The sequence below is a fragment of the Phaethon aethereus genome, assembly GCF_964289735.1.
Source record: "Phaethon aethereus genome assembly, chromosome: 3".
In the NCBI taxonomy this organism is placed as follows: domain Eukaryota; kingdom Metazoa; phylum Chordata; class Aves; order Phaethontiformes; family Phaethontidae; genus Phaethon; species Phaethon aethereus.
Genome location: NC_138576.1, coordinates 62,035,681 through 62,055,865, shown reverse-complemented (window position 1 = coordinate 62,055,865; position 20,185 = coordinate 62,035,681). Strand labels below are relative to the sequence as shown.

The 20,185-nt window shown below is 40.7% G+C and overlaps 1 protein-coding gene across 2 annotated transcripts in view; it reads left to right on the top strand.

The window, feature by feature from the left end:
- PTPRK (protein tyrosine phosphatase receptor type K) overlaps nucleotides 1–20,185 on the top strand; it is a gene marked incomplete at its 3' end in the record, with an annotated part of 414,479 nt that overhangs the window by 176,881 nt on the left and 217,413 nt on the right. For both annotated transcript variants that reach the window (XM_081997619.1, XM_081997618.1), the window contains exons 4-5: nucleotides 9,820–9,901; nucleotides 11,766–11,881. In XM_081997619.1, coding sequence (XP_081853745.1) covers nucleotides 9,820–9,901; nucleotides 11,766–11,881 — 198 coding nt within the window. The remainder of the gene's footprint in view (nucleotides 1–9,819; nucleotides 9,902–11,765; nucleotides 11,882–20,185) is intronic.

Sequence of the window (20,185 nt, the reverse complement as noted above, 5' to 3'; positions counted from 1 at the left end):
TATGTCTCTTTGGTACTGAGGAGCCCAGAACTGGACCCAGCACTTCAGATGTGGCCTCACCAGTGCTGAGTAGACAGGAGGGATCCCCTCCTTGACCAGGCGGCAACACTCCTCCTAATGCAGCCCAGGATACCAGGCCTTTGCCACAGGGGCACATTGCTGGCTCATGTTCAAGCTGGTGTCCACCGTGACACCCAGGTCCTTTTCTGCCAACCAACTTTCCAGCTGGGTGGCCATCAGCTGGTCCTCGGGCACATCTTCCTTGCTCCAGACTTTCTTCTTGGTTTCTGGGTCCATGGATTTCAAAAGGCCGATCTTAACTAGCAAAGACTGAGGTGATGAAGGCAATCACCACCTTTGTCACTAGGGCCCTTGTCCCATGCAGCAGCAGGTCAACATTTTCCCTAGTCTTCCTTTTGCTACTGACATACTTACAGAAGTCCTTCTTGTTGCCCTTGACGTTCCTTGCCAGATTCAACTCTGCCAGATTCGGTTCAGCTTAGTGGATGTTGTGCAAGACAAGACTGAGAGCAAGGGAATGTTTTGATGTCATAATTCCTGTGTCTTTAGACATAAGCTGTTTGTACAGATGGCTGTCATCTTCTCTGTTTGTCCAGCACCAACACGTTGTGATTAATTCAAAAATACCGAGGATAAAATAAGTCGGTATACAGAATTTGCGGATAGAACTCTTGCATTTTGAAGTACAGTTTGGAAAGAATATGTCAGACTAATTTCCTGCACAAACAGTGCTAGTTCCAGTATTAGTGGAGGCAGGTGCTGATGCAATGATCTCCACAGTACTGTTTGACATAACCTCTCCATTGCTTTGAGTGAGTTGCTTTTTCTTTCCTACTGATTTTTTTTTTCCTTGGCAGTATTTGATCTGTATTTATTAAGTATCTGTTAAACTGTATACATTAGACTGCCCTCCACTTGTATTGGAAGATATTTTGTCCTCTAACTTTCCTGAGTATTGACATTATTCCATGTTCATGGTGACACAGAGTAGGAGATACTGTGCATTTTTGTCTTTATTTGGTGTTTGCTTCCTTCCTGATGCTAGCAACTGTCATCATTTAGGACAACCACATGTCTTTGGCCACTGATTTTTGCTCTTCTTCAAGCAAGCTGTGTGTGAACATTTGGAGGAAGTGGTAGAGGGTGATAGCTTCAGTCATATGAGTTTTATTATGGAGGCGCGGAAAAGATAAGGGAGAGAAAAGGAAGCCATGGTACCTGTCAGCACCTTGACTGGTGATTACTGGAATTAAAAAGTGATTTTGAACAGCATCTTTGTCTGGAGCAAGCAAATGCATGGGTATGGATTGGACTTTCTGTGTAGGTGTTTGAAATTTTTTTGGTTGCTGTTCTGAATATAAGCAATTTTAGATAATTTTTCTCTGATACGGACTGGAAAAAGTTGTTCTAGAAGACAATCTGTAAGATGCAGCATGAACCTATGAATTTTGTCTGCTGTTTTCAGTCTGCTTGGCTTATTTTTTGCAGTTCTTCGTAGACTAATTCTATCAAGTTGTCTTTTTTTGTTTGTTTTATTTTAAATTTAATATGGAAAAGGTGGAGAATTTTATTTATCTGTATAGTATTCATGCAGGTATTACTTCAAGGGATAATGGTAATGATTCCTGAATGTGTTCAAATGTATCACTAATTTGTCTGGGAATATATATGGTTCAAGATGGAGCATATTTTAAAAAAAATATTCCCCACATGGCAGGGAATTCCCAAGGGTCACTGAAAATCAGAAAGGACCGGTCTCTGCTCTAGGTTTAGAAAAGTACAGTGGCATCATGCCTGACTTGTACTGCTGCATTTTCTAGTAGCCACCCATGTTCAAAAGGACTGCTTCTTTCCTACCGGGAAGTTATTTTCTTAAAGTTTTGGTCTATCACAAAAATCAGCAAAGTATTTCATAATGATTCTTAGCTTGTCTCTTACTGCTGCTGTCCCAGCTTTAGCCTTTAAAGGTTATGATTTACAATGCTATCAAGGTTTTTGTTTCCCATGGTTAAAAGTCACTCTTTTGTATGCAGTGTTGTTATTTTAAAATCTCAGTCATTTAAGAACTGTCACCCTTAAACAAATGTTTTGGTTTATTGAAGATCTTGTGTTTACAGACTATCTAAGGATGTTTTTCCTTCAACTTCAGTCAGTAAAGAGCAGGGTGGTTTTTTGTAAGACTATAAGTATTCCCAGATGATAAACTACTACTGCTCCAAAGCCAGAACAGCTGTAACTCTGCTGTGTGTGGTGCTTCATCCAGACGTTTTCTAGACATCAGCCTAGAAGAAACATTTGGCATTAGCAACTTAAGTAAGCACAGATAAGTGGAAGGGTGTGAGTTTTCTCCTTGTGTTCCGAACTAACATAAGGGGTCTCCAGGATCACAGTCTGGTCTCTAGCTTCCCCTGCATCAGGTAGCTGTGTCACACCGGCCTTTCAAAGGCTTCGTCTTAATTATGTGCTTTCCTGCAGAATGTATGTTGTTTGTGGAGGTAAAATATTGTCACTAACTCTCCTCGTGTTTAAATTGTCTAGGTCACCTAAAGCTCCCCTGCAGTTCTTGCTTACATGTAAAGAGACAATTTTAGGGTTGGGGGTCATCATCCCATGCCACACTGTCCCCCCTTTCTTTTTTTATGGGATAGACCAGTGGAGCTACCTCACAACTAATAAATTCTCTGAAGAATTACCCTTTGGGACCCTTGGTAGACATGTTTCCTGGGTGGTTCCTTACCAGAGAATGTGAACTGAGATGAATCTTGGGCGTATAGACTTCCCCATGTTGAGTGGACCTTAAATACGAATTTGTGGGTGAGAAGGGGTCTGTGTGTATGTTCCCTGTAGGCAGCTCTGAGACAGTCGAAGAATCCGTGAGCTGACCAGCTCTGCTGATAAGGATGCTAGCGAGAAGATTGCCTTAACTCCTTTGGTTTTCGGTCTTGAGAGGTGTGTTATTGAGGAAAAAACAAGTAATAGGGTGTTAGCTGACTTGGCAGAATTGAGAACCCAAAGTTTTCACCCAAGTGTTTGATTTGCTGTGCTAGAAACTCTCCTGGGCCCTGTCAGCAGCAAAGGTTGCCCTACAGCACTACTTAAGCATTCAAATGGCAGTAATTATGTTTTCATGATTTCTAAATTAGTTCAGAAAAATTATCTATAACTTTCATAAGGGAAATGCTCTTTGTTATGTCAATAAAATTTTTATATGTTATGTAAAAATTCATTTAACAGTCCCTTTCTTTCTTCCATTAAGTATTTCTTTTGTAACATGATACTATTTTCATGTTTATATTAATTTTTAATTTCTTGGTAATTAAAAGCTTTGCTTAACACTGAAAAAACATTGGATAGAACCAGAAGCTTGTCAGCGAGTAGGATTCATCAGTGTTTTATCTTATGTTGGACTGATCTTGCTGTTCATGGCTTTTCATCTGAGAAAGTTATTTTACTACAAACCAAACTTTCTGCTATGTGCTGTTTAATCATAACCAAGTCTAGTATAATTATTAGGTTCAAGTATATCTGGAGTCATGCTACGGTGCTTTTAGAAAAATTAAAATGAATCAATGAAGGAGATGTGTATGAAGCAGAAAAAAAACCCCAATCAAATGTTTTCTTTTTATATTCTTATGAAAGACTTTAAGGCTTTATATCTAGTGAGGTTAACATAACTCCTATCTGGTGAGGTTAATTAATACAATTCCACTGCTTCTTTTAGTTCTAAGTAATTTATTCTTCATTTGTTTTATTCACAAGTTGAATAGAAATGGTGTGGGAGATGCCAAACATAGATCAAAATGCACACCCTCAGGACTATGCATCCTGGAACAGGGAGGAAAGAGCACAAAGTTTCCAGTAATTCTGGACTCTAGTTGAAGTTGGGTTTTTTTGTTGTTGCTGGGTTTTTTTTGGCCTGTGATTTATCACAGACATGATACCTTCTGTTTGCTTGCAGCTCTCTAATATACCTTTCCACCAAGCATTGGAATTAATCTATTTACAAGTTTGATTTCAGATAATTAAGTTGGTAAAAGCTCTCCTATAGCTGAACAAAAATGTGTTGCAAGTTGAATTGCAACTTCAAATTACAATATCAATTTTTCTTTAATCTCAAATTCCTTTTCAGCGCACTCTAATTATGTGTGTTAGAGCCTAGCAGGAGAAAATAATCAATGAAACAGTACATTTCTGTTGTAACTAAACCTTTTAATACTCATTTTTATTTAATTGATGTATGGATGTTTGGTTAACATATATGATGGTCTAACAGGACTGCTGTCAGAACTGTGGGAGATTCTTGCCTTCTTCAATACTGCGAGTAGTCAGAACTAATCAAGCGGAGGAAGGACAAAGAAGGTCTCAAACTGTACTGAAAATACCCCACTTGGTGATGGTGGTATATAATTTACAAGAAGGCAACTTTTACAAAACCTAGGGAGAATTATGTTCTATGGGTAGGCTTTGGGCTACAGTGTTGTTCTCCCTATTTCCTGACTGCATTTTATACTTAATTGACTAGGTATGCTTTGGGAATGCTTATTTTGATCAGTGTCTCAAATGAGCTAATAATGAAGATACCTAAATTTTTGGATCGTCACAAGAGTGAAAAATTCAGTGAGGCAACTCCTTAAGATGTATATTTTGTATATTCCTACAAGTGCAGTCTTAGTCTTTATGGCGATTACAGGATATAATGTTAGGGCTGTGTAGGAATGTGAGGATTTGAGTACTTCTTAAGCATTAAACTTCAGCATATAAATCCCTTCAGGGGTCTCTGGTGTAACAATTACCACTATTTCCATTGCATTCAAATACTGTTGAGTATTTAAGTTGTTCATGAACATTTATTTCTGGAATAATCTTACGTGAAGAGTGATTATCATCATCTGCATTTTAGACCTGGGATACGAAAACGAAGTATGGGCTATTTTGTAGTGCCTCACACAAACCAACTCTTTTTCTTCTTTTTTTTTTTTTCCCCCTCTTTTTTGCTCTATGTTACACATCATATGATTAATTTTCAACCTTGGAGCCCTTTAGAGGGGTCAAGCAAGCATATAGGTAAGGGTGATCTGATTGATACAGGCTAGTTAAGTTTCCAAAAGGCTTTTGACCATGTTCCTCTACAAAAGCTTTTAGTGAAGCGAAGCTGCCATTCTGTGAGAAGAAAGGTCCTTCCATAGATAAGTAGTTGTTCAAGGTAGGAATAAATTGTCAATATGTCCATAGTTACCAAGGCATCCTGTAGAGATTTGTGCCTTTCAGCATGTTCATAAGGGACCAGAGTGGGGGCCAGACAACAGTGCGAAGACAAAAGTTTGTAGGTGAAAGCTACTTTGGAATAGCAAGGCCAACATGCGATTGCAAGGACCTGTAGAAGGACCATCACAATATCACCAATTGTGAGTGATGGGGCAATAAAACGGCAGGCACATTTTAGTGTAGAGAAAGAGATATAAAGTAACGCACACTGCATAAAATCCTAATTTCATACGCAAAACGATAGACTTTGAGCTTGCCATTGGCACTCTGCAGCAAGATCGTGGGGTTCATAAAAATGTCAGCTTGGAGCCCAGTGATGGTCAAAAAAAGCAACTGCAGTGTTAAGAATGGTGAAGGAAGTTCAGTATAAATTAGATAATGATATTATGCTGTTGTATAAATTATGACTCACCCACATCTTGATTACTGTGTGCCAGCTCTGCGCTCATTATCTTCAAAGAATACAGCGCAGTTAGAGCTTTAGAGAATGATGAGAAGAATAATCAAAGAAAAAGGAATGGTGTCTATATGAGATTGACTGAATAATCTGGTACTCTTCAAATTTGAGACAAAATTACCTGGGGACATGGAATAGAGGTCTACAAAGTTCTGAATAATATAGCAGGATGACTGGGATCAATTTGTCGCTGATTTGGGTCATTAAAGGAAGCCAGGTACAAAACAGACAAAGGGAAATAGCTCTTAACGCTGTCAGTAGTAAACCTGTGGATTTTCCCAAAGGATACTGTGTTCACTAAAAGCTTGCATGGTTTTAGGGGGAAAATGGACCAATATATGGACAAGAGATGCATTAGGGATGGGTAAATACGTAGGATTGTGTCCAGATCAGAGAGTTCTGACACTCTATCTCCATTTGCATCTGAATGCAGGCACTTCATAAACAAGGACATGCCATTTTATCTGCAGACGTAAGTAACCATTTGAGTATCACCTTGGAACTGTGTAGAAGATTCAGGGATCAAATCCTAATTCCCTTGAGTAGCATTTGAATTACCTGAGCTGTTCAGCATTTCCCATTCTCATTCATTGCGGTGATGCTGGTACGAAGGAGGCAGGATAGCTGTCTCCACAACCCTGCTCTGCGCAAGCCCAATTCAGCCCCTAAACCAGTCTCTTGTCCCCATTACAGGAAGCGAGCGTCTCTCAGAAGTGCACTAGATGAGCATCCAATTAAATTGTAATAAGTGGAAAGACATTTATAGTTGAACAGGCAACTAATGTGTTCTGGCTAGAGTGATAATCTGAATTATTTTTCAGCTAAAATGAAAGTGTTTAAGCCACTGTAAACTGAACAGCAGTGCAGACTAAGCACGGGATTCATTCCCAAAGCACTGGTGTCTTGTTAGGATAAACCTTCTCTGGTGAAAGGAATAGCTCAACAGTCTGTTTTTTCTCACGTGGTGTGTGCGTATGTGAGGAAAAGAGCTACCTCAGGTTCTGGTCTGACTTGTCAGCATTTGAAATTGCTGTTTTCACCTATATATGCAATTCCCTTTCTCCATTTCCCATTTTAAATGTGAACAGGTGTTATCAAATTAAAGCCTGATAAGAATTTTTTAACTGAGCTACACTTTTTGCTATGTAGTGTCTATAGTATGTTTCATAGCTGTATTTATACCAGTTAAGAATGTAAATAAAAATAATTTAGCACTATATATATGAAATCTCAGCTCTCCAATATCTCTGTCTTTTTGATCACTTTGTTTTCTTTACTTGCCTCATAAACATTACTCCCTCTAACATTCTGTAGGCTTCCTGCATTTCTGTATTTCTTCATGTTTTTTGTTTTGTTGTGTTGGATTTTTTTCCTTCTTCTGGATGTCCATGTCTTAATCTCACTCTTTCCTGTGAATTTCCCTTTCCCCTCTTTCTTTCCCCTCTTTCTTTCCCCTCTTTCTTTCCCCTCTTTCTTTCCCCTCTTTCTTTCCCCTCTTTCTTTCCCCTCTTTCTTTCCCCTCTTTCTTTCCCCTCTTTCTTTCCCCTCTTTCTTTCCCCTCTTTCTTTCCCCTCTTTCTTTCCCCTCTTTCTTTCCCCTCTTTCTTTCCCCTCTTTCTTTCCCCTCTTTCTTTCCCCTCTTTCTTTCCCCTCTTTCTTTCCCCTCTTTCTTTCCCCTCTTTCTTTCCCCTCTTTCTTTCCCCTCTTCAACTTCCTACTCCTCAAGGGTCAGGATTAACTACATTAATCTGCAAGTGGTAGGAAAAACAAAAGTAAATTCATTCACAACTCTGTCTCGAGAAAGGTAACTTTTTCCCCTCTGCCCCCAGTGTAGGAAGGTATCAACAGCCAGGGGAAAGACACACTTACAGGAGGCCAAGCTTCCCTGGGAACTAGATCTAAATTACTTCCAAATGATTTAATAACCGCCCAGTTCAGAGTGAGGTGTAAATTTAGTCCAGTTCTTAACACTGATGCTCAGATTTCTTAACTGGACGTTGAGGAAACAAAGTTTCTGTGTGTGATAGAACTGTATTGTGTTGTAAAGAAATTTACAACAGAAGAGCTTTAAATATAGTTTTTTTTTTTTACTGTTTGTCTTCCACACCATACAACCATTTAAAAAAATAAAAGAAAGAGGATTAATCCAAATTATTAAAGACATGTTGATGTTCCTTACTGGGAGCCAAGTACCAGCTCTCTGAAGATGCCCGAGGAGCTGGTGGACACTGTCAAATAGTGCTCAGGTCAGAAAGGTCATTGGACAAGGGAGTGAAAGTAGGACCAGTAGACACTAAATTCCTTTCCATCAAGCTGCTGTTGGCCAAGGCAGGAGGATGAGACAGAGAATGAAGTGATTTCTGCAACTTAATTGCACTGGGGTGCAGATAAAATTAAAATTAAGGAGGAAAAAAAAAAAAGTGAAATGCAGCCAGAACCTCAGCAAGAACTTCTGGAGAAGTTGGAAGAGGGATTATAGCCTGGTATCGTCAAAGTATACATGTCCCACAGGTTTCCTCTTTCTGCAGTCAAAGCAGAAGTTGGGAGACCCTGTGAACCACATAATGAACATGTCCATATCCACCTTTCCATGGAAGTTTTCCTTATTTTTCCCCCCTTGGAGGCTGTGGAATTAGTTCTGACTTTAAACAGGCCACCTAGGGTCCCTGCCTCCTTTGGTGGGAAGATAAATTGTACTTCATGTCTGTGTGGGACGTTAAGGGTGAGGAAGTGTAGTAAGCGGAGCATAAGTACACCAAAGTGTTCCTGTTGCAGTGTTCAGAGCCAAGTTGCGTAAATGCCAGGGTAGTTCTTGTGAATGAGAGGACCAAAAGGATCTTCAGAGGTAGATGGGAGCTGCTTGCTCCTAGGACTCCCTTGAGACTGAATACCACAGTGGTCATTACTTCCTAGCAAGGTGCCATGCGGATCCCCCAGTAAAAAGACCTGAGAAAGGTGCTTGATGGGCACAGTGTTGTCCTGCTCACCTGCAGGGTACGTTGAGTTGTTAATCTACTGCCTTTGCTGCTCTTGCAGCTCCCTTACATTGTCCCCAAGAATGGGAGATGTAAACTACTTGAAAAGATTATCTTCAGAGCAGCTGACTTGCTCTAAGCCTGTCTTGCACGGAAGACCCCAACAGACACTTATTTTGGGCAATCATGACTGCAAGTTGGTATCATATCACTTGACTCAGTCTTTACTGGTGTGCTTTCCTCTTTCACATCTTCCTTTTAGTTTAGATGTTCATGCTTCATCCTTTATTTTTTTTTCCTTCTGATTATTTTCCTTTTACTTTCACCATATTCTACTCTTCTTTTTTTCATCCCTACAAGGAAGCATGAATCTTGACAACAAATTTGTTCTGGTCAGTTGGTGTTGTCCTGCTACCTGTGTAGCAAAAGACAGCTCTCTGCTCTGGGCCAGTCCAAGAGCAATTCTTTGCTGCTGCTGCTGCCCGTTTGGGGTGGGACAAGAAGTTGGATGTGAAGACAATCTCTTCTTTTTCCTTCACGCACAGCAATTTCCCCACTGCCTTGTAAGAATGAAGGATGAAGTTAATGACTACTACATAAATCTCATGCTGCAGCTGTTCTTTTCGTTGCCACTGGGGAGTGCTGCACTATTTCTGTGCCGCTGCATGTTTTCCTGCGCAGTTATGCTGCAGAAGGTTACAGGAGACTGTGGACTATACTGTGACCCCCGACAAGAATATAAATTTTGTTAAAATTGGTTGATCAGTTGTGTGCTGTGATGTTGAACCTATCTGAAAGTAATGGCATTTTTTTCAGAATTGAATCATGGTTATACGTTTAGTAGAGTGAAAGCAGTATGCCATTAATTGAGGTAATAAACATGCTTTTCTGGTGTGCCATAAGCAGCAAATCCAAAACAAGTCATGTATATGAATGGTATGGAACTGCAATACATTAACTAATAAATATTCGATTCAGTCGTCAAACCTTGTAGGAACTTCAACTAAATGAAAAAGGCAATGTGTCTTATATCTATACGCTTGCCACTGTGGGAATTCTGTAGAAATGAGTGTTGTAAACATTTTTTCTTTCATTTTGACAGGTAATATTTGAAGCTGAAGTCTCAGATGGGAGAAATGGCTACATTGCCATTGATGACATCCAGGTTCTGAGCTACCCTTGTGGTAAGTAATGATTAAGAGCTGCATTTTTCTCTGTCCTTTCAGGACATATTTGATATTGCTGTAGACTGCTGAGTTTTCATCACTTGATCACGATGTTCTTTGTTCTTTCAATAGTATTTTTGCTGGAGCTTCCAGGGGAAAATGTAGTGTTGCAATAGTAATTTACCTGGGTAAAATCTTTGTCTGCCAGAAGTAAAGTATACAGGAATATAAAAGCAGAAATTCTTCAGTGTCTTTTTAGTCATACCATAGTTGGTGTGCATAATCAAAATGGGTTTTAATGTTAATGTGCATACTCACTGATTAAAGAAAACTGAATTGGCAGATGCATGTAGGAGGTTTACCAGATTTCATGCCCTTGTTTTGTTTCTTTTTTTTACTTTTTTTAAACAGATACAACAGATATTTTTTTTTTTTTAATTAAAAAAAAAAGCCTTCTGGCTATTAAACTACTGAAGGATTGGGGTTTGTTGTTTTCGTTTTGTGGACAGACTTCCGGCATTTATGTTTGCCTTTCCCTGCTTAATCCTGGGGAAGAATTACACACATGAAAACACAAGTTGTGCTAATGCGAATATTCTACAAATAAAAAGCTGTGAGGAAGAAATTATTACAGTGCATTACTGTCACTTGTTACCACATTTTTTTTTAATTAATTTAGTTCTGTTCGACTCTTACGATCTTTTTTTAGACATACCCTCTCTAAAATGTAATTTCATTATAATGTACCTCATGGGTGCCATTGTCATTGCTTTCTGAAATGATCAAGATATAAACACTCCCCCACCCCCCAATTTGCAAAATGATGCCAAATAATAAAGTTGCAATGGCAACTTCACATTTTGTTTTCTTCTATCCCAAACCTGTTAAGACCATAGCTCTCGGGGTACCAAGCTTACAGGGTATTTGAGTGAGTTACCTCTTTGTAGTCCAGCCAGCCCAGCTATCTGATGTCTGTACTCAGCAAAGCTGTACTCGGATTCAGTATCTGGCTTTCATTTTTTTTCTTCTGTGTTTTGTTTTTTTTTTTTTTAATTTTTTATTTTTCCTTTGTGGTTTTTTTTAAGTGCCAAAATAAAAGACACTTGGGTACAGCTACGATGGCAGATTATCAGCATGATACAGTATTTAGATAAGCTCTGATGTCTAAACTCTGTTTGTTCCAATTTGCTCTTTTTTCCTCTGTGTTGGTTGGTTTTTTTAGTAAGTACAAAGAAATAACAGTTCAGCTACTGTTTTCATTAGTAGTTCTTGAGAAAGGGGTGGGTGAGAGCTGTGTAACGTACCCATTCCTCAAATGTGTCTGTTGGCTTTCTTACATCTAATAAATCCTTCAGGTTGTTCTGCCGCTGAGCTTTCCTTGGGGCTTTGTCAGTGTGGGAAATAGATTTGTCAGCTCCTGAAATACTATATTGAATAGCACAAATGATTTAATTTAGTAAAAGAGAGCTCTGAGTTAGATTGCAAATAATCTGAATAGTACCCCTCTATTTGTCTGAGCAGTATCCTGCTAATTGGTTTCTTCTCAGTTTGCATGGGTTTCATACAGTTGGAAGTCTTTGGGATAATTTTTGTAAAGAGCTGCTGACATTTTGGTTTTTGATGTCCTTCTCTTGGCTTTGATTTTTAGAAGACTTTATTATAACTCATGTATAACATAAAGTTAGTAGAATCACCAGGGGAGAAGGGAAAGGACTGAAAGCACTCCTTCTCGAACAGAGATGAAACAAATAATTTTCTCTCTTCTGTTTCTGTTTTTTAGGCAAAGGTTGTTACAACATGCATCTTTGGGGAGACAGTAATGTTGCTGGCACCTTTTTTAGCAATAAGCATTATGTGTAATTTTTGTTTTCCCCCTCTGCAGATAAATCTCCACATTTCTTGAGGCTGGGGGATGTAGAGGTCAATGCAGGGCAGAATGCTACATTTCAGTGCATTGCTACGGGGAGAGATGCGGTGAATAACAAGTTATGGCTCCAGGTAAGGCCAACTCATGCAAGTCTGTTTGGGCTTTCTGGAGGTGAAATATTTAAATTCCTAAGCTTTTTTCCTTCTGCATGTAAAATACTTGGTTTAAATACAGCTTTATTTCTGTTAAATGGAGAAACTTGTAATCAATTTTGTAATGTTAAAAAGCCTGGATTAAAAATTAGGACAGCTGGTGTGGACAGTGGAGGAGGGTTGGTCTTTAAGGCATGGTGGGCCTTCTCTCCTTGTAAATTAGCTCCTCTGTATCAAAATTTATTGTCATTAAATGCAGATAATTGGCATTTGGGATCTAGTAAAACACAGATGTCATACAGCTGTCATAAATTTTGAGGATTATTTTATCATATAGATTACAATCAATTCTTTGTCCAAGCAGGTGGCTGGAGGGATGTGGCTGTGTGCAGCTCAATTTTACTCAGCAGCATATTTAATGGGACAACATAAAAGTTGCACGTTCTTTGTTTCCATAATACAAGGGACTTTAAATTTAATCTGTGTGTAACTGTGAAAAATATGTATGTTAGAATCTAAAAGATTACTAAAACCAGAAAATAACCCTTCTCACTAAAAAAACAAGAATAAAGAAGAAACCAGTGCCACCATCCCCCAAAAGAACTGCTTTGCTTTGTGGTATGGGGATGGATTACTTACAGTTAAGACCCCAGTTCAGTAGAAGGATGGCAAAGTTTCACAGTTGCTCCCTAGGAAGTTAAATTTTGCAACTTAATAAGGATTTTTTTAAAAAATCACTTTAGTTTTATGTGTACCTTTATGTGTATGCTTTAGTTTATACCTTAAGCACCAAACACTCCTTTACAATGGTTTCTAAATAAGCCCTTTAAAACTGTATTTTTTTAAAACGTGTATTGCTGTACATTTTCAGAACTGTAAAGTGTATACTTTTTGGGAAATGTGCTTTGAAATGAACTATCATCAGAACTTCAAAATATCTATTTTTTGGCAAGCGTTGTACCTTGAAATGAACTATAATCAGTTACTTCAATCTGTTTGGGTTTTTCATTTAATAGAGAGCAGAGCTGACAAACCTTGAGTAACAGTTGCGTCTAGGCATGTGATAAAATTTTAAAGAGCTTTTTTTAACAGATAGAATGAGATTAGAAAAAATCTGATACGCAAAATGTATTACTGGACAAATATGCTGCACCATTAGAGAAGGCACAAAAATCTAGCACTAACTGCTAGTAAAAAGTAGTAAAAACTGCTAGTAACTTGTATTTACTATAAAGGTATCATAGCAGTAAGAATGATGCGTACTCCATGTCTTTGAGTAGTTACTTGTTTAAATTTAGTAAACATATAATCACAGAATCACAGAATGGTAGGGGTTGGAAGGGGCCTCTGAAGATCATCTGGTCCAACCCCCCTGTCAAGGCAGGATCACCCAGGGCAGGCTGCACAGGAACACGGCCAGTCGGGTTTTGAAGGTCTCCAGAGAAGGAGGCTCCACAACCTCTCTGGGCAGCCTGTTCCAGTGCTCCGTCACCCTCACGGTAAAGAAGTTGTTCCTCATGTTGAAGTGGAACTTCCTGGGCTGCAGTTTGTGCCCATTGCCCCTCGTCCTACCACTGGGCACTACTGAAAAGAGACTGGCTCCATCCTCCTGACAGCCACCCTTCAGGTATTTATAGACATTGATAAGGTCCCCTCTCAGCCTTCTCTTCTCCAGACTAAACAGCCCCAGGTTTCTCAGCCTTTCCTCATATGAGAGATATTCCAGTCCCTTAATCATCCTTGTAGCCGTCTGCTGGACTCTCTCCAAAAGTTCCCTGTCTCTCTTGAACTGGGGAGCCCAGAACTGGACACAATACTCCAGATGAGGCCTCACCAGCATGGAGTAGAGGGGGAGGATAACATCTCTCAACCTGCTGGTCACACTTTTCTTAATGCACCCCAGGATACCATTGGCCCTCTTGGCCACCAGGGCACATTGCTGTCCCATGGATAACTTATTTGGATTATTGTCCCACGGATAACATTATTTTATATAATGCATTCATTGAGGAAGAGGAGTTTGATTTCAGACACTTGCCAAATAGAGCATATAAAGCACAGAAAATGTAATTAAGCTGGGTTTTGCTCTGTCAAAGGCAGACTAACAACAGGAGCATAGCAGCAAAGCCATGAAGAACCACCTTCAGTAGATCATGGGTCAGAAAGGCCCGATGGAGACAGCCAGCTGGAAATCTTCCCTATCGCTCACTCCTGTGAGTCAGATAACTCTGACAGATTATCCTTGCTAGCTTTCGCTCCCCTGAGAAGCCCAGTTAGCAGCCAGAACAACTCAAGAAACATGTTTTGTCCCTCCATATACTTTCATGGGTGGGTTTTTTTTGTGTGTGAAGCACAGATGTAGCAATTTCTCACAACGCGAAAGATAAAGTACCTTTGAGGTACTCTCAAAGTACTCTGCTTGCTTGTGCTTATGAAGTGCTTTGATATTCTTGAAGGTATCTTGCTACTAAATTATGTACTTGAATTTCTGTTCCCCTTCCTGTTTTCACTGAAGCAGTGCCCAATTTTCACCAATTTAAAGGGGACCCAATTTTTTTCTTCCACCCTCATCATTTCACCCCTCCATCTGTCTTTCCCAACGTAAGTATGAATCAGCAGCTTTCCCTCTCTGAATTTCCTTCCTTTGGTAACCCAGCAAGTTACTGCTATTGTGTGCAGCTAATAGTGAGTTGACTCCTTTTCCTTAAAACCCAGGGTGGATGTATATGGGCCTCGTGAGGCTCTGGAGTATGACTTTAGAAAAGGTTCACTTTAACCTTTGACCAAACTGGAGATTCATAAAGCCTGAATACCCAGAAAGGAAGAACCAGCAGATCAAATCAAATGCCTAAGTAATTGTTTTTGAGAGCCCTGAGCTGAGACATTCCAGGAATGTATTTTTCTCATAACAAGAAAGGCCATTGCCCCCGCCAAAAAACCAAACCCAAAAACAAACAAACAAAAAAAAAAAGTGCAAAAATGAAAAATGAAGCGGGGGGGAAAGAAAACACTTTCCAAATACACTGTGTTACAGAAAATAGCTTTTGGTTATGTCCTTATTGAAAGACAAATGATATTTCCTTGGAAAAAAGAAAAGGAAGAAACAGCAGCAAACAAATTGCTATTAAAGCACATTCTTTGATAGGTAAAGATCTGAGGTGCGATCTGGGACATCAGGGTTTTTTGTATCTGAAATGATCTAAGATCTCACTCGCTTGCATGAAAGCCACAGGGGTGTGCAGGCACAGATTTCATCATCGGCTCTCCCAGCGCGCTCTGGCTCTCCCAGCCCTCTGTTCCAAAGAGGAGCTGAAGCCAATTCGGCAGCGGGGCGAAGAACCAGCAGCCGCCCTGCTCTGTCTTCCGAGCTGGGCTGCCGCTGGCTGCAGCCCCAGAGCTGCCTCAGCCAGGCTGCCTCTGAGCTGCCACCGCCCCAGCTTCGCCCTCCTCGGCCCCCGGCGCGCGGGCGCTGCGGCTCTGCAGCTTGCCGGTAGCTCCGTTCAGGAAAGTGATCTGGCTGAAAACGGATTTTGGCCCAAACTGGATTTTTTTTGTTGTTGTTGAGGAGGACTGAATTACCTATATAAATAGTGCCGGCAGGTGGAAAAAGATGGGGATGTTTGGTTAGAAGCAGGGAAGAAGGAAAGATTATAACCTGAAGAACTGAAGTAAAAGTGGGTCTCAGTAGTGTGTCTCATTGTAGTGTCCTATGTAGTCTTTAATTTTTTTGAGTTATTGGGAGAAAGTCCTGATCATATACTAGGTGATCCATGTGCGTGCACATTTCCATGTTGTTTTTCTCAATTTATGTATAATTAAGTGCACATACCTTTCTGTATCTGAAAATAAAAATGGATAAAAATAGGTACAGCATTTCAGTACAGTTTCCTGTGTGTTTACTGCTGTAATGACAGTCTTTTCATCAGCTCCATTTTCTATAAATGTACATCTGTAAACATTTCAGGCAAATAGGAATTAACATTGAATTGAACTTCTGACTTCCAGGGCTGTACATTCTGCTCTTGTTTGTTTGTTTTTAGATTGTATCTGGTCTCTTGTCCCCTTTCCATACCACTTCCCTCCTACTTCTGCATTTTGCAGCCCCACTGGACCAAGATCTGGGACAGGCAGAGCTCTGGCATTGAAAGATAAGCAGTAAAGATAACAGAAGTCTTTAAAAGCTGTAGCCGCATTAATGTGAAACAAATATTTGCACAGATAAAAAGATTTAACTGGTTGAACAAGATGATCTGAAACACACCTTTTGTGACAGTGTGAATAGTAGGTGTGGGAGCGGGACAGAAACGCAGCTCTCAAATTGTTTTGTTCTTCGCCTTTTCAACCTAGTCTGCTATTGAATCTGTTACAGATGTGAGCTGAAGGATTCTCTTTATGACCTACAATTAGCAAATTCTGAAGGAGTTTCAAAGTCCTTAGCTTTTGTTTGAAGTGAGCATTGATGTTGTTTCCGAAATACATTTGGTCTTAGTGTGTATTATCTTTTTTTGCCTGCCATGCCCTTCTTAATGTGGGATTTTTTTCAGGATTTTCCCCCTCCTCTTAAAATTTCCACTGTGATACGTCACACACCAACAGCTGTAGCTTGGTGCCGCTGTACACAGTGAATCAGGTGGGTTGTGTGATAGGAGTCCCCAGACCCAAGGTGGTAACCGAGCTTTTCTACCTGTTATGCTTTGGTATCCTTTGTTTTATAAGCATCAGGAGTTAGCAGAAGTTCTTGCTGAAAAATTCTTTCCTATAGGTGGTGAACGTGGGCGGGGGGGGAGGGTCTCGAAAGACTGAATATAGCAATTCATATTTGATCAGTAACTGATCGGTTGTTGCCTGCTTCTGCTGATTTTATTTTTTCTAAAGCCCATGAATCATCTTTCTTTGAAAGGACACTTAGAGAATACGGATTCTTTCATTTATTAATGTTTGATGCACCTTGCTGCTTTGTTCACATGGATTTGCTGAATTCGTATATATAGGGCCACCTATTTACTCTGTTTTTCCCCCCTGTGAAATGCCGTACATTCCGGTGGAGTTATGTCAATAAATAACCTTGCAAACAAGAGTCAGTTCTGCACGTTAATCCTGTGCTCGGGACGGATACGTGTTAAATATTAAATATTTGGAAGAATAGCGCACACGGGGCATTCTAAACATGAAAATGCTGGGGTGGGGTGTGATGGGCAGGCTGTTTGCCCATTTGATTTGGACATTTCTGTGTGGAGAAAGCTTCCAAGATTTTAAGTTTTGTTTCTTTAGTAAGACGGTGGAGAAACAGAATCGGCTGAATAGAATAAATAACATTTAGGTACACAAAGACTTCGGAAAGCAGTGTACGCCTTGTCCGGCGTTTGTTCTGTGGACTTAATTGGGATATCAGAGCAATAGGGTTTTTTGCATAATCGGGCTGTGTTTAGTGGCTGCCTGAGCTGGGAGCAATTGTAGCTCCCAGAAGCCCAATACGATTTTCAGTGTCTTACCGATGTCCGGTTTAACTGGACACTCGCTCAGCGCGGAGAATAGAGCTTTTTGCTAGAACATCTGTTAAACCATATGTCTTGGCACCTGGTTCAGATGGCGATAACTGCAGCACTAATGAGTCCATCCATCATTGCTGAGCTTTGCATTAACATAGCATTGGATTAGGGAAAGCGGCTTGTTCTGGCTTTGCGCTCGGATGTGTTTTGCCACGGTCTGCGGCGATACCATTTGCTTTGGCGAATCTGAAATTCAAAGGGGGTACTGCACGTGTTTAAAAGTTTAATACGTGCCCAGTAGTCCTGTGCAGATTGCCATCGGAGCGGTGGCGAGCGGGCCAATCTGTCAGCAATAGCTGTAGGTGCTGGCTAACCGCCGCTCCACTTGGGCTGCCAAGGCTGGCAAGCTCTTGCCCGTGGAGGGGCTCATCAGCGTTAATGCGGTCTGATGCAGCCCCTCTCTCCACCAGAGGAAAGTGTCCTTCCTTGTGGAATAACAGATAATTAAAGCAATTGCCTGAGAGTAATAATTGAAAAAGTGAAATTAAAAAGCATTATGGAAAATAAAATGCAAATTGCTTTAAAAACAATGGAGTCGGGCCGACCTCCCAGCGGTACCAACTATTACCGGAGGATGAAGGAGCGTCTGCGTGGTTGTCTGCTCAGGCTCAAACAACTGCCTGTATCCTGTTCCCTGTCTTGAGGCAATTGCCGTAACCCTTAATGCCCTGTTTACCGGCATCTTGGGTTTTGCTGCTGTGTGCCACAGAACGTGATTTGATATTTAGCATTCGTTTTTCTTGCTAGATACTGCGCGTGCGTGCTCTTTAATGAGCCTTTGGACTAGGCACAGGCAGATGGTATCCTGTGATGATGCATTTGGGCACGTCGTTGTGCAGGACCAATATACTATTTCAGGAATTTACACTGGAGAATATATATGTGTGTATATATATATCTCATATATGTGTATATATATGAGAACATGTGCCTCTGGTGCGGTGCGATGGGCGCAACACTGACTGTTCTGTTTTTTGAAAAGGCAGTATTTTCTCTTAGAGGAAGGTAGTTGTGCCATGTAATCCCTCTCTTCCCACGGTACCCAGAAGGTGAAGGCATGGATCAGTATTCAACAGCAGGATTTGAAAACGGGCCGTGAGGGACTTGGGACAAGCTGTTTAGCTGCAGTCAAGTGTTGGGAGGGTTGCTCACGGTCTCAGAAAAAAAGTGTATCTATAATAGGAGGGTCATGTGCAATTTAGTTTGCGTGGGGTTACTTCTTTGAATTTTTCATAGTTTTCTAATGTAACTGTGCATTTTGAGAGCCCATTGCATTTTCATGCATTGCATCCCATTTTCATACAGTTAATTAACTGATTAATGTACTGTTTCTTTAGTTTGATGATGAAACATTTGCTGTTACAGTGCACCTGCCTGTTGACAATTTTTGTTACATTTGAACAATGTTTTTTGTTGGTTTGCACAAATTTTATGACCCCTGAAAGTTAAGGGGAGCTGAGTGTGCTCTGAACATTACAGAAGCTTCGTTTATTTTGCTTTTTCTTTCGTGAGGCCTGAAGAAAGTTCAGAGAAAGTGCCTTGTTAGCACCTGTGGGGTTTCAGCTTGGGAACTGTGGTAGAGATTTTTGGTCCTTTTTTTGCTGCCAGTTAACTGTCAAGTTTGATGCTTTTTGGTGTTGAACTGAAATAAGCCGTTCAGGCCTGCGTGTCATAAGAGGGAGTCGAAGCCGTGATGTTGTGTGGAGGCTGCGGGAGGAGAGGACCGATGGCTGTGGGTTCGCTCTTTTCCCCAGGTTGCAGGAGTGGTGGGTCAACCTCTGAGGAGCCAGTGGAGAGAAAGCAGGCTTTTTGGATCATCAGTGTCATCTGCCCAAAACAATTTGTGCAGCAAATTCAGCTGTTTGTACCAAGCCTTCTTTCTTCAACCAGTAAAATGCAGCTCGAGGCTACGTTGTCTTACCTGTATCTTCATTACTGACAACGGCGAAGCAGCGTGTAAGCTCTGTTGCACTTGAGGCTTGCACAGAAACTTCACTTCCCTCATTTTTCTCATGACTGGTTGCTTTTACTTATAGAAAAGATGTTTTGTAAGTGAACCACAGAATAGGGAAGCATAGAGGGCAGGGCTCCTTTTTTGCAGTGGATTGTCCATTTTACCTTTCACCTCATCACAGTTATGTTCTGTGATAGATGTTCTGGTTTTCCAAACGTTTTTTCAAAGATGTATGAAAAGCTGCCTTGAAGTGATATATCAAGCTCCTTGTAAATGACTTGGCTTGTACTTTATTCTGTATCACACACTGCTGACTCTGACATGGTTACAAAGAATATTCACCAATGAAAAATACAGTATTCGTAACTCCATATTTGATATTCTCCTTCTAACTTGGTTGTTTCACAAAGGTGTTTTTTCCCCCCTTTTTTGCTCCATATGCATCTTTGATGCTATCTATGTCATTTAACCCCAAATGAACCATTCTCCCTCTCTCCCTCCCCAATTTATCGGCTTCTTGGATAAATAAGGCCATTCTCCCTAGATGCCCGGTCACCTTAGGTTTCAGCAACATGAAATACTGTAATCCTCCTGGTTTTAATTTAATTCTGCCCCAGTTAACTAAGTCCTCCAGCCTGCGTCGCTGCCAGTCCCTTAGCTTACACGGCAGCCTTTGGGGTTGTCATCCCTGGAGGTCTTCCTCAGGGATGCTGCCGCTCCGGTGGCGGCGGCTGGAGCACCAGGCGTCGGGGCGGTGCCGGCGGTGGTGCCGCGGGGAGC